We start from the raw sequence: 15,211 nt of genomic DNA on the forward strand, positions 1-15,211 counted from the left end.
ATATTTCAGTCTTGAGATAACCATGAACATCATGATTGGACTTTCTTATCAAACATTTGCAGGACACCTCTTTAGGTTGGTTAAGTAAAAATAACCAATAGTTATTACGTGTTAGGTATCATATATACATTATCTCATTTAATTCTCACACAACTCTATGAGGTAGGTACTATTATTGTCCCTATTTTAGAAGTTGGGCAAGTGGGGTAGTGTAAGTTAAGTAACTTGCTCCAGGTCATTCAGCTAGTAAGCAGGGTCAAAGGAAGCCAGTAGGACCTCAAAACCAACAACCTGAATAACTGCTAGATTTTCCCCGTGTCCTAGGCTCACTTTTCTTGTCTGCACCTATCTCACAGCGTTGTGAGATTCAAACGAGATAAAATATGTAGCAGGTTTTTAAACCTATGAAGCATATTGCAAAATGGCACATACTATTTTAAAATATACAATTAAAATGCAGTCTAGGCTTCCCTGGTGGCGCAGTGGTTGGGAGTCCGCCTGCCGATGAGGTGGACGCGGGTTCGTCCCCCGGTCCGGGAGGATCCCGCTTGCCGCGGGGCGGCTGGGCCTGTGAGCCGTGGCCGCTGAGCCTGCGCGTCCGGAGCCTGGGCTCCGCGGCGGGTGGGGCCCCAACGGTGAGAGGCCCGCGTACTGCAAAAAAAAAAAAAAAAAAAAAAAAAAAAAAAAAGCAGTCTATTTGTAATAATGGGTAACATAGCACGAAGACAGAACATACACATTTCACAATCACAAAATTCAGGTCCTTAAAAACTTTTTATTGAAAAATAACATATATGCTGTAAAGTTCACAAAACGTAAGCGTGCAGCTCAATTAATTTTTACAAAGCATAAACTGAAAAAAAACAAGTAACCGCCACCCAGATCAAAACATAAAACTTTACCAGTATCTCAGAAGCCTCCCTCTGGTAAATAGTATATGCTTTTAAATTAAAGACCTGGATTCGAATCTTGATCTGGCATTTTGTCTTTAGGTCTTGGTTGAGTCATCTGTAACGTGAAGATAATACTACCTTAAAAAACTGTTGAATTAAAGGTCACATAATGTAAAATGTCTATCGCAGTGCCTGAATATATCTGATCTGTAATAAACGTAATTATTATCGGGCAAAAGCACGAGGCGCTCCCCAACTCCCACTTCCTGTCTTTTTGTCACTCACTTTTGAAAGTTGCTCTGGCTCCTATTCCTTTTTCTCCTCCTTTCTCGCCCCTCCTACTGCCGTAAATTGCCCTCCAGAGCTGTCGTAAAATGCTCCTCCCCGCCCTCCATGTGGCGAAAACGCAATCACGCTTGACGGCGCAAGGTGGCTCAGCCGCAAGATGGCGGCGCTGGCGGAGGAGCCGGCGGAGGTGGCGGTCAAGTTAGAGCCTGAGGGACCGCCGACGCTGCTACCTCCGCAGGCGGGGGACGGCGCTGGCGAGAGTGGCGGCGGCACAACCAACAACGGCCCCAACGGCGGCGGTGGGAACGTTGCGGCGTCGTCGTCGGCCGGCGGGGATGGTGGGACCCCCAAACCCTCGGTGGCTGTCTCCGCCGTTGCCCCGGCGGGGGCGGCCCCGGTGCCCGCCGCTGCTCCGGAGGCCGGCGCTCCCCATGACCGACAGACTCTCCTGGCTGTGCTGCAGTTTCTACGGCAGAGCAACCTCCGCGAGGCCGAAGAGGCGCTGCGCCGTGAGGCCCGGCTGCTGGAGGAGGCAGTGGCGGGCTCCGGAGCCCCGGGAGAGGCGGACGGCGCCGGCGCTGAGACGGCTAGCGCGCTTCTTAGTCGGGTCACCGCCTCGGCCCCCGGCCCTGCGGCCCCCGACCCTCCGGTCATTGGTGCTTCGGGGTCCGCCGCCGTCTCGGGCTTAGCGACAGGTCCTGCGGGTCCGGGGAAAGGTGAGCCGCGGGGTCCCGGGGAGGCAGGGCCGGCACGAAGGGGAGCGAGCCGGGAAGGCAGAAGCTGGCAGGCCTGCACCTCTGCGGGCTTGTTTTGAATTTCCTGGGCCCGCCTCTAGGGCCACATGCCCGCCCCTTTCCCTGGTGCGCCGGCTGCGCAGTCAAACCCTCTTCCGAGCTGTCAGTTCCAGCGAGAGGCTGTGGAGAGCTGTTGAGCTAAGGGATGTATGGGGACGGTGGGCGCGGAGAGGCGGGGACTTTCAGGCTTTTGGTCCCTTTCCTCTCATTTGGGCTCTTGAGCCTTGGGCAGGGATACATTAACACTAGCAATATTTGTACAGTTTTGTACTAGCGTACTTTTACTATAAATACTTTATGTATCTTAATTTTCTCAGTTCCACTGTGAGGTAGACAGTACCTCTATTTTAGAGATGAGAAAACAGACTGAGAAAGGCCAAGGGACTTGTTTTGGACCACACAGCCAGGGAATGATGAATATAGTGTAGCCAGTCTTTCTCCAAATATAGGCTAACATTGGTTTTAAATCTTTTAGAGGAATGCAGATTCTTGGGCGTCACTTCAGTCTTAGTGAATCAGACCCTGTGCAGGTGGAGTCTGGGAATCTGCGTTTCAAAATAAATGCTTCCAAGGGGTACTGATGTAAGGCAAAGTTTGAGAATCATTCACTTAGGAACAGGCGTTGGGCAGACCTGAGTTCAGTTTCTGTCTCTGTTGCTTTTACTTGTGTGATGCTGATTGTTATTCTTCCTAAGCTTGAGAGTTTTTTTTTTCCCCTCTATTAAATGGGTTATTGTGAGATTTAGATATATGTAAAATGTCTAGCACTGATAAGTTTATGCCTAGGTATCCATCCCTGACACCTGAGGCTTCCCCCCCCTTTTGTATTTATGAGACCTAATCTTTGCAGCATTGTCAGAAGTGAAATATGAATATGTAGCATTGTAACCCATAAGTAGAAATGTATGCAAATGTGATTGAGAGGAATCTTTTTTGAATGTTGAATTTTGTGAACTATAAGATGGATGAATTATGTTGTTGGTTATTTTGCTGTAATCTCTCATCTCTTCAGAAACTTGACCTATTTTTTAGATTGTAACTCAGAAACCAGTAGGGAGGAAAAGAGGCCATCAGAGTAAACTTCTAAAGAACTTCTCTAAAATTTGTGCAGTAAAGAGCATAACAGTACTATAATTGCAACTTAAAAATTTCCAACAAACTCTGATTCGATTGACAGATGTATCATTGTTTGGTATTGAAATATTACAAATAAATACTCATGCTTTTTGCCCTGAAATGATAGTTATGGAAATTGTTTTAAGCATATAAAATAGATTTGTCTTTTGGAAATATAAATAAGGCAAGTCCTTCCCACCATTAACATGCTTATATTTTATAGGGAGTGATAGATGTACATATATGAAGGTAACAGGGTAGGATGTGTTGCTGGACAGTTAAAAAATATTTAGGCAGCTGAGAGAGCTGGAAATGTTACTCCAGGGCATAGCTTGGTGGTGGTGGGTGCCATTTGCACTGAGCCTTGAGAGAAGATGAAGCTAGTTGTTTGATTTGCACATACCATGTTTTATAAAATTTGTCTTTAAAATAAGGTACCTCTAGGAAAAATATTGAATCTTTTTGTTATTGATTTGAACATTTTATTTTAAGATATGGACAAACCAAAGGAATTTTGGATGGGTGACTGAAACAAAGTGAATCCCATTAAAAGATTATGTGATTGAGTTGGGGAAGAGCATTTGAGAGGAGAAGGACAAACATCTGAGAAACAATTCACCTCTGGACCTTAGCAAAACAGCCTTAGTCTCTTGGTGCATGTCAGGTCACTTTCCTGAAAGTTATTTTTCGTTTTTTAAACAGTTGGAAGTGTAGCTGTGGAAGACCAGCCGGACGTCAGTGCCGTGCTATCAGCCTACAACCAACAAGGAGACCCCACAATGTATGAAGAATACTATAGTGGACTGAAACACTTCATTGAATGTTCCTTGGACTGCCATCGGGCAGAGTTATCCCAACTCTTTTATCCCCTGTTTGTACACATGTATTTGGAACTAGTCTACAATCAACATGAGAATGAAGCAAAATCATTCTTTGAGAAGTATGTAAATTTATGTATATATATAATATGTATATACAGCTATATATATATAATGAATACACACATCTGTAACTACACAAATGTAAGATTGCAACTCAAAAAGTACTTTATGAAGGAGAGGTACCTGGTGCTATGAGAACCTAAAATGAGGGATTTGATCTAGTTGGAGAAGTCAGGGAAGGCTCCCAGAGGAAGTGATGCTTGAGGTAGGATCTGAAGATTGAACAGGAGTTAACCAGGGGAAGAGAAGAGGGAGAAGCATGTGTGACAGCTCTGTGGCAGGAAGGATCACGGTAGGTACACAGATGAAAGGCAAGTGTGGCTGGAGCAGAGTGTGAGGGTGGGGTGTGGTACAACAGGAAGCTGGCCGGTTGATTAGGGGCTGGGGCAGGCGGTTCTTGGGCCATATTGAGGGTCTTTGTTTATCCTCAGAGTAGTAGGAGGTTGTATTGGATGGGATTAGATTTGGCTGAGATTCACCAAAAAGTCAAAACAATAGTGGCATAAATAAAAGTTTATTTTTACTTTTATCCTAAGAGCAATATGAAGCTGTGTTAGGATTAGATTAGACTGAGAGTGACTGGACCCCAAACAGTAGAGGCTTGAATACAATAAAAGTTTATTTCTCTCTCTCATGAATGTAGGCAGTTTAGGACTGGTATGGAGTCCTTGCTTATCAAGGACCCAGGCTCTGTTGATATTGTAGCTCTGACATCCTTGTCATGCATTTTCCACCTGTGGTACAAGGTGATTCTCTGGCTCGAAGAAATCATATCAGTGTTAACAGTCAGCAGGGAGGGCACACATCCTTCCTGGAAGTGACATATATTTCTCCCTTTTTTTTGTCATTAGTCAATGGCCAAGGGATGTAGGATATATGGTCTTTACCTAGGTGTCTATGTGACAGCTAGTATTCAGATGTTTTATTGTGGAGGAAGAAAGAAAAAAATGGATATTTGGGGACAGTGAGACATCTTTGCCAGAGAAGTCATTGAAGGACCATGTTATTATTAGATTTACATTTTGAAAGGAGCTTTATGCAGTGGGGAAAACAGATGGTGGGGGACAGAGTGATTATAGATTGACCATTTTGGGGGTTATTGTACTGGTTCTCAACTGAAGGTAATATTATGCCTCCTTCCTCTGGGCTGTTTGAAACCAGAGGTGTTTTTGGTTGTCGTAATGACTAGGCTGGAGGATCAGGTGTCTTAGGGATTCCAAAAGTTCCAATACGTGCAGGTAGTCCCACTTAGCAATGAATTGTTTTGCCCCAAATACTAGTCGCAACCCTGTTGAGAAACACTGGACTAGGGTGTGATAGCGCTGGTGAGGGGAAGTAGACATATTCGTGAGGCACTTGGTGAGTGATTGGATATGGAGGTGTAAGGGAGATGAAAGTATAATTGATAATCCCTAGGTTTCTGGCTCCCCTAGCTGGATAGGGGTTGCTCTTCACTGAGGTAGAAAACCCTAGAAGAGGACCGGTTTTGTAAGGTTGTAGAATAATCTTGAGTTCAGATTTGTTTATGCCTTTGACATATTTAAGAGATGTCAAGTTGATAGATGGAGGATATATAAGGCTCTGAGCTTAGAGGAGAGGTAGGGACTGGAGCCATAAGTTGGAGTGTGTGCAATATTGATGGATAGGGATGAGACTGTCTAGGAAGGAGTATGAAATAAGTCAATGGGAGGGCTAGGCCTGGGCCTCAAGGAACTCCAACATTTGGAGTAGAAGAGAAATAAAAGGAGTAGAAGAGATGACCAAATAGAAGAGATATAAAAGGAGAGGCCAGAGAAGCAGGAAGAAAACCAGGAGAGTGTTGAGTTATAGAAGCCAAAGAAAAGGAGTGTAGTGCTAAACAGTTTAAATGAGAGCTCTTTGGTACAAGCAATAGACCCAGAAGCTAGAACTTGTCAGGTAACACAGGTAGTGGTAATAGAGGAACAATAGAACTCAGGACTCCTGGCTTCTGTGTCATTATATTCATTCATTATTCTACAGTGCCTAAGAGAAGGTATATAAGGCAAATGTTCTGTAGCTCAGTGTTTCTGAAAGAAAAGATAAAGGCTGATGGTGACAGAATTTCTAAGCTAATTTTTCTTACAGTACTGTCATCAAAAAACCTCCTTTTCCAGTCTCATGGTGTAGCCATCTCCTCACATAGGAAGGTGGAATATTGTAGGGGACTGACTTTCTGTGTCCTTGTCATGGACAGTCTCAGCCCTTGCCAGGACCCCATGCTCAGATGAGCTTATCGGTGGCGACTAATACAACACCAAGAGGCTGAGATTTCTAATTTCATTCAAATCTTAGACAGAAACTCTTAATTCATGTCTTGATGAGTCATAATAGGGTAGCACAGGTAACAGTTTAGGAATCTATTGGCTATGTGTCAGAGCTAGAGTCCTAATATCTTGTTTAATCATTTGTTTTCTAAATGTTTTTGCATTGTTTGCTGCTCTTTGTGAGTGTCAATATATGATCTTTACATTTTATTTTATTAGGATAATTAAGATTTGTAGAAACAAAAGTACATTTAAATTTAGTAATTGTCACCAAGGCTGAAAGCTTTAATTGCCTTTGGTAATGGTGAGTAAATGGGAGTGCTCATTGTTTGATACCAACACGTTTGTTCTTTAGTCATGTTATTAAAGTACAGATGTTTAATCTTTACATCTGGCATTAAGAATATGCGAAATCACTAAAAATGATGGGTTTTGTGAGAATGTCATGTGTTGATTATTGTTGAGAGGCTGGGTGATAGGTACACTGAATTCCTATATTAGTTTCTACTTTTGTATGTGTTTGAAATTACCCATAATAAAAAGTTTTAAAAAATGAGTTTTGAGAGAACATAAAATTTAGTAGAGCAAAGTTTCTAACATTTTCAAATGTCTACCAATGGTGGCATTCAAATGAGACTGTCTGCCAATGGTGGATAGCTTATCTCATTCATTTATGGTATTTATTTCAAATTCTCTTAAAATGTTTATGATGCATTTATTTCATTAGAGAATTAAATTGGTCATTTTTAGGATGAATTCAGAACTGAATTGTAATCATTTTGAAATGCGTTACTTCTTATCCTACAGCTTAGTCCACAATTATTCAGACTACTACGTTGAAAATATTCTGGGATGTTTATAAATATATGGGGGAGAGGCAGATCCCTTAACGATTACATTGAAAAATGACTTTTTAAAATCACTGAAACAGGTTCCATGGAGATCAGGAATGTTATTACCAGGATGACCTACGAGTATTATCTAGTCTTACCAAAAAGGAACACATGAAAGGGAATGAGACCATGTTGGATTTTCGAACAAGTAAATTTGTTCTGCGTATTTCCCGAGACTCGTACCAACTCTTGAAGAGGCATCTTCAGGAGAAACAGAACAATCAGATATGGAACATAGTTCAGGAGCACCTCTACATTGACATCTTTGATGGGATGCCGCGTAGTAAGCAACAGATAGATGCGATGGTGGGAAGTTTGGCAGGAGAGGCTAAACGAGAGGCAAACAAATCAAAGGTATGGGAATAAACCTAAGAACTATATAATGCAGATTATGAAAAATTGTAGCATTTCCATCTACATAATTTACACATTTTTCTTATAGCTAGTTTGGGAATAATTTTACACTGTATACTAAGTTTCATGTTCTAAGGATGATGTATATATTAGTGAGAATTTGGGAATGGATGCATTTAACAGAACCCTGACTACATTGGCAGAAACAAGTAAGGGGTTTTTCTCACAAAAAATGAATTAAAGTAGAAGGCCCTCCTAGGCTGGTGTGAGGGCTCCACAATGCCATCAAGGACCCTGGCTCCTACCTTCTGCTCTGCCATCTTCAGAATGTGGCTTTCTTCATTGTGCTCACAGGTGGCTATTGCAGCGCCAGCTTTGCATCTGTATTCCAGGAAGGCAGAAGGGGGAGGATGAAAGACATACCTGCTGAATCTCTCCCCTTTTATCAGGAAAACAGTATTTTTTTCTAAAACACTACTCACTATATTTGTGTGTACATCTATTGGCCAGAATGATATTATATGGCCATTGTATGGCTTCAAGGGAGCCCGGGAACAGAAATTATTTTAACTGAGCATACTGCTGCTCCAACAAAATCAGGGTTCTGTTAGTAAGGAAGAAGGGGAGATTGGCTATTGGGTAGACAAGTACAGAATCTGCTTCAGGATATACATGACCCTATTGTAATTGTGATTCCTCCTATCAAGATATGAAAAGGATGTATTAATGAACAAAAAAGTAACTTAAAAAATTGGCTCCTTTGACTTGTAGGTATTTTTTGGTTTATTAAAAGAGCCAGAAATTGAGGTGCCTTTGGATGATGAGGATGAAGAAGGAGAAAATGAAGAAGGAAAACCTAAAAAGAAGAAGCCTAAAAAAGATAGTATCGGATCCAAAAGCAAAAAACAAGATCCCAATGCTCCACCTCAAAACAGGTGAGGAAAAAAACCTCAGGAACATGTGTGGAAGTTTAAGACAATGTTATAGATGGTTCAAGTTATTTAATATTCAGAGTAATTTCCAGTCTGTTTTTCTTTCACAGAATCCCTCTTCCTGAGTTGAAAGATTCAGATAAATTGGATAAGATAATGAATATGAAAGAAACCACGAAACGAGTACGCCTTGGGCCAGACTGTTTACCCTCAATTTGTTTCTATACATTCCTCAATGCTTACCAGGTTGGTAAAATGATTTGGCAATTTCTGGGAGAAAATTAGGAGTCATGAAAAACAGTGATTACCATTAAAAGTAACTTAGATGTCTTAACTAAAATGAAGTTTTCTTTTTTAAACTCTTCATATAAATATGGCTTAAAGACAGCAGTTAGGAAAGGAGAATTGGACATTGCTCAGAATAGATAGAAGGCAATGTTTAAAAGACCTTTAGCGACTTGTAGGTACCAGAATCTTGCTTGTATGTGTCCTTCACTTCACTGATCAGAATTCTGCTAGCCTTTGAAAGAGGAGGAAGCTATGTGGTTCATCTCTCTTGAACTTAAGTACTTACATAAACTTAATATTTTTTATTAAGAATTCTTCATATCTTTATGTCTGTAAGCCTCTATAGACATAAGGCTTTATAATAGGCTGCTGAGGATATATTTAGTAAAGTACAAAAATGATTAACATTTGCTTTATATGATGCACTCCAAATTCAGAGGGCAAAAAGGGGTAAATGACATGTTCTCAAAGTAAGTGCTTTTGAACAGTTGATTTCAAAGGAGAATGAAATCTCAAATCTTTTATATGAGAAAAATAGCTATCATTATATATTCTCTAAGATGTGATTATAATTTTTTCCCTAAAACAGTATCATTTAGTGTGTGTGTGTGTGTATGTATATATATATATATATATATATTTTTTTTTTTTTTTTTTTTTAAATTGGCAGGGCCTCACTGCAGTAGATGTCACTGATGATTCTAGTTTGATTGCTGGAGGTTTTGCAGATTCAACTGTCAGAGTGTGGTCTGTGACACCCAAAAAGCTTCGTAGTGTCAAACAAGCAGCAGGTAACTGAGATGACCTGTCAGTATATAAACTTGTTAGTTTACACCAATCTTGATTCCAAGAAATATACAGAAGACATTGTGATCTTAGCAGAATTTCACTTGATTTTACTTTAAGTCAAAATGGCTATAATAACATTGCCAACAGTGAAAAGTGCATTGGAGTGGCAATCAGGAGACTGGGGTGCTAGCCTGGTTTAATTTCACTGGTCCTCAGTTTTCTCATCTGTAGAATGAGGGCATTAGGCTAGAAAACTCCCTAAGGTTAAAAATCTAACATTTTATGATTGTTTGCTTGCGAATTAAAAAAAAAAAAAAACCTTTGAATAGTGGGAGAGTACTTTCTGTTTTAGCCATAAAAATGGCTAAAATGAACTAAGACCAGGGTTACATTTTAAAGAAAGTTTCTTGCTAACTGTATTGTTTAAACAAGATAATACATTTTCAATAATTTATTTTAATATTTCTGTAGTTTCCTTTTGTGAAACATGGTGATATAATGGATAAATTTGAGTTTCAGCCCTAGTTCCAACACTAAGTAGCTGTGTGCACTCTGGCATATTATTAACTGTTCTGAACCTCACTTTCTTCTCTTATACACTGGGATGATAGCACCTAATTTAGAGGCATTAGCACAGTGGTTGGTATGTAGGAGGAACAGTTCAAATGTTAGTTCTTCTCCTGAACTGTGATGTAATTGCCTTAAAATGTTTTAATGAATGTACTTTAAAAAATTAACATTTCTGGACCATTTTAGATCTTAGCCTCATAGATAAAGAATCTGATGATGTCTTAGAAAGAATCATGGATGAGAAAACAGCAAGTGAGTTGAAGATTTTGTATGGTCACAGTGGGCCCGTCTATGGAGCCAGCTTCAGTCCAGATAGGTAAAATACAAACAAAAAAATTAAATACTGCTGTATTACATTGAGATTATATGAAAGTTAACTGCTGGGAACATTATGAAAACGTTGGGGAAAATTCTTTAGAAAAATCTTGTGGTTGCCTATCATTCATTATCTTTTATTATTATTCTTTTTCTTGCAAAGAATTATTTTATTCTTTAAAAATTTTTTTAAATTCATTTTTATTGGAGTATAGTTGCTTTACATTGTTGTGTTAGTTTCTGCTGTACAGCAAAGTGAATCAGCTATATGTATACATGTATCCCCTTTTTTGGATTTCCTTCCTATTTAGGTCACCACAGAGCACTGAGTAGAGTTCCCTGTGCTATACAGTAGGTTCTCATTAGTTATCTGTTTTATACATAGTAGTGCATTATCTTTTAGAATCTTGCCCTCTGCTGATTTATCTTGGGGTACTGGTGTATAATACCCAAATTTACAGAATCAGGATACATAGCTTCAGGGTTTGCTGGTTATAAAACTCAGCTTTAGTTTTGTGTAACCTCCAGTAGGGGTTGAATTGCTTCTTTTGGGTTTTTTCTTTGGGTTTCGTGGCTACTGCTGTCTTCTGTCATCTCCAAATTCACAACAGATTACTGATATTAAAGGCATATTACCTATCAATTGAAGATTTATCTTTGTATAATCAAAAGAACTGAGAGAATACTGAAAAGGGAATTTGAAACCCACAGATATGTGTTTGCCTATTTTTCATGATCTCTAACATTCTGTAGAAATGCAGGGAGGGTATTTTGTTATAATACCATCTGTATCTTATTTGATAGATAATAGCTTTCAATCCATCAAGATTTTCATCCTTATGAAACTTTGAGAATGAGGATTTTTGTTATTTGTAGGATTTAGCCAGATGGTACATTTTTACTTGAGGGAAACTTCTGATTTCATTGAAAACCATAGTACTTTCTGAGTAGTTCAGCTTTTCTGTTCATTCCTGAAGAAGGTAGAGTATTATTCTTGTGTCTATAGTGTTTTTTGTTTTGGCTTTTTTTTTTTGGTCCAAAAGATGTTTACTTTTAAATTCTTACACAACTTTTACAGGATATGAAAATAGCATCTCCATTTTAAAGTAAAAAATTAAGTTTTAAGTGACATATCACATTTCTTAGAAGCCTTTCTCAGGTGACCTTAATTTGATCATACTTTTTGTCATTACCTCTTGGTATTTTCTTTTTTCGAAGAACTGTGATTTTCCTCTTAATAGATAATGTTTTTAAAATAATCTAGCCTCATTCAGTAGGTGCTCAGTAGATGTAGAGTGTCACGGCTAACATTAGTTAGTACTTTCAACTCTTGTTATCTACTGTGAATTTCATGTATAAATTAAAAGTGAGATGTAGCATGTCAGTTAGCTATGTTTAATATATACAAATGTACAGAGAAACTGGACAGGTAACTAAGTTATTCTAGGAATCGAATGTACTACCTTTTCTTCTCTCAGGAACTACCTGCTTTCCTCTTCAGAAGATGGAACTGTTAGATTGTGGAGTCTTCAAACATTTACCTGCTTGGTGGGATATAAAGGACACAACTATCCAGTGTGGGACACACAGTTTTCTCCATATGGATATTATTTTGTGTCAGGGGGCCACGACCGAGTAGCTCGGTAAGAACATTATGAGCTTAGGACTGGGCCTATTCAAGAACAGAATGGTTTCTTGTTGGGAATTAGAAACTCCAGCCAAACTCATTTTTGCTTCTATTATTCAGGATCAACATTTTGAGAACGTCAGCATTTATAGGTCCTTATTTGAAAACAAATTTGGGACAGGAATATTATTATGTCTGTAATTATGTCTATACCAAGAGTCCATGCCCTCCCCTTCCCCAACCGGATGCTAAACCTTGTCTTTTACCACTGTGAGCACGTTTATTTCCCTGTCATCTCCTTAGAAGTTGAGGATGAGGTGTCTTGGGTTAGAAACTAATTATGTGGTGGCCAAAACTAGGGAAAAATACTCTTCCATAAGTTAGACTAGGAGTTGGAGTGGGGGGTGTACATACAGAGAACTAAAGGATTATAGAATTAAAAAATTTTTGTACCGTGTCAATTAGTTTTTCTTAAGAATGTTTAGGGAATTCCCTGGTGGTCCAGTGGTTAGGACTCTGTGCTTTCACTGCCAAGGGCACGAGTTCAATCCCTGGTCAGGGAACTAAGATCCCACAAGCCGCACTGCGGCCAAAAAAAAAGAAGAATGTTTACTCTCAGTCATTCCATCTTGTTTCCCTCAGGTAACTAGTGAGCAGGACCCATTTGGAGCTAACAGTTCACATGGTTGTTTCTATTATTTTGGATAGAATTTTGGCATTTCAGTTAACTAATTACCTTCTTTTGTTTTCAATAATTTTTTTAAAAAGGCTCTGGGCTACAGATCACTATCAGCCTTTAAGGATATTTGCTGGCCATCTTGCTGATGTGAATTGTACCAGATTCCATCCCAATTCTAATTATGTTGCTACGGGCTCTGCAGACAGAACTGTGCGGCTCTGGGACGTCCTGAATGGGAACTGTGTAAGGATCTTCACTGGACACAAGGTATTTTATACCTTCATTATTCCAGCACACGAGGTTCTTTTGAGATAAAAGTAGTTTAAAAATTAACCAGATGGATGGACCTAGAGTCTGTCATACAGAGTGAAGTAAGTCCGAAAGAGAAAAACAAATACCATATGCTAACACATATATATGGAATCTAAAAAAAAAATGGTTCTGATGAACCTAGGGGCAGGACAGGAATAAAGATGCAGACGTAGGGAATGGACTTGAGGACGTGGGGAGGGGGAAGGGTAAGCTGGGACGGAGTGAGAGAGTAGCATTGACATATATACACTACCAAATGTAAAATAGGTAGTGGGAAGCAGCTGCATAGCACAGGGACATCAGCTCGGTGCTTTGTGACCACTTTAGAGCCGTGGGAGGGAGGCGCAAGAGGGAGGGGATATGGGGATATATGTATACATATAGCTGATTCACTTTGTTATACAGCAGAAACTAACACAACATTGTAAAGCAATTATACTCCAATAAAGATGTTAAAAAAAAATTAACCAGTGACACATTTTAAAGATACTATTCGCACCACTAAACTTTATAATTCTAACTTTTGTCTTATTTTCTTAGGTATTTTTAACCCTATTTTTGATTCTTTCCACGGACTTCTTTTCTAGGGACCAATTCATTCCTTGACATTTTCTCCCAATGGGAGATTCCTGGCTACAGGAGCAACAGATGGCAGAGTACTCCTTTGGGATATTGGACATGGTTTGATGGTTGGAGAATTAAAAGGCCACAGTGATACAGTCTGTTCACTTAGATTTAGTAGAGATGGTGAAATTTTGGCATCAGGTAAATGACTAGAAGTGGCTTTGTGGTAAAGGGTCAATGGTATATTTAAAGGAAGCACTGAATGTTGACCATTGCAAAATTAAGTCCTGCTGTTTTTTAAGTTTTGCTTCTCCTTAGCCATGATTCCAGATTGTTATCCTTTATGTATGTTGACTTCTCAGGTTAAAACTACTGCTTGAAGTGCTTCTTTAGAGGGAATAGAGTTATTAATCAAGTTCAGATTTTTCTCACCAGAAATAAAAAGTAAATGCATAAAGCATACTTGACAGAATCTCAGAATCTAAATAAGGCAGATGCTACTAAATGATTTCCTTTGATTTCCCCTTAGGTTCAATGGATAATACAGTACGGTTATGGGATGCTATCAAAGCATTTGAAGATTTAGAGACTGATGACTTTACTACAGCCACTGGGCATATAAATTTACCTGAGAATTCACAGGAGTTATTGTTGGGAACATATATGACCAAATCAACACCAGTTGTACACCTCCATTTTACTAGAAGAAACTTGGTTCTAGCTGCAGGAGCTTATAGTCCGCAATAAACCATCGGTATTAAAGACCTTTGGAAGCTACTGTTTGAAAAAGGGAGACTAAAAGCAAATACCTCAGTGATTAATATTTAAGCTACAAAGAATGTTTTGTCTATATGGATCTGGAAGTATGCTGCTTGGAAAATCTGAACAGGATAGTTCCACATTTCTATAGCAACCACATTTAACTAATTTCCGTTAGTTGAATAAGAGGTATTATGTTCATGGAGGGGACATTTATGGTGCTTTGGATTTTGTGGAAACTATGCATCGCCTGTTCAAATGCTATTTTAATTTATTATGTTTAGAAAAAAATCAGTTGATTTCAGTAATTCATCCTGCTTCAAGATTCAAATTGAGTAATATAATACCATCCTGAATTTTAGCTGAAGAATTCTATGAGCATGTATGTTCCTGCTGTAAAAATGTAGTTACTGTATGGCACTCAAGTACTATGTTAAATGATCCACTAGCATTTTTGCTTGGCTCATGATTAGTGGAATGTACGTTAACTGGGTAGGGTGAACTACAATTCCTTTTTGAGAAATAGATGAAGTACAACCATCCATCGACATCTGAATTTATACCGGTTGGATTGAGTGCACGCAAACACTCTATAAACCAGGTGAAGAAATTAACTTCCATGTTCTACTTCAGCTAAAATGGCTACATACAACCTAGTACACTTGAAGTCAGACATTTCAATTGCTTACCTCCAGTACTGAGCCTTGCTTTGGGAAACTAAAAGATTTAGACCAAGTCACTGCCAGTTTTTTGCCTTTGTTGCATTTTGTACAGTTTTTATATTTTTGATATCTTGTAAATAAAGACAACCA

General features: G+C 39.3%; 1 protein-coding gene across 1 annotated transcript; it reads left to right on the forward strand.

Moving 5' to 3' along the window:
- The first annotated feature begins 1,180 nt into the window (after positions 1-1,180).
- On the forward strand, positions 1,181-15,130 carry TAF5 (TATA-box binding protein associated factor 5). The gene is made up of 11 exons (XM_007130576.4): positions 1,181-1,897; positions 3,794-4,031; positions 7,249-7,564; positions 8,336-8,499; positions 8,607-8,742; positions 9,455-9,575; positions 10,330-10,459; positions 11,937-12,101; positions 12,854-13,031; positions 13,664-13,841; positions 14,170-15,130. The coding sequence occupies exons 1-11, from the start codon at positions 1,339-1,341 to the stop codon at positions 14,385-14,387; spliced, it is 2,403 nt and encodes an 800-aa protein (XP_007130638.2). The 5' UTR covers positions 1,181-1,338; the 3' UTR covers positions 14,388-15,130.
- Positions 15,131-15,211: the final 81 nt, after the last annotated feature.

Source organism: Physeter macrocephalus, chromosome 20 (assembly GCF_002837175.3).
Source record: "Physeter macrocephalus isolate SW-GA chromosome 20, ASM283717v5, whole genome shotgun sequence".
In the NCBI taxonomy this organism is placed as follows: Eukaryota; Metazoa; Chordata; class Mammalia; order Artiodactyla; family Physeteridae; genus Physeter; species Physeter macrocephalus.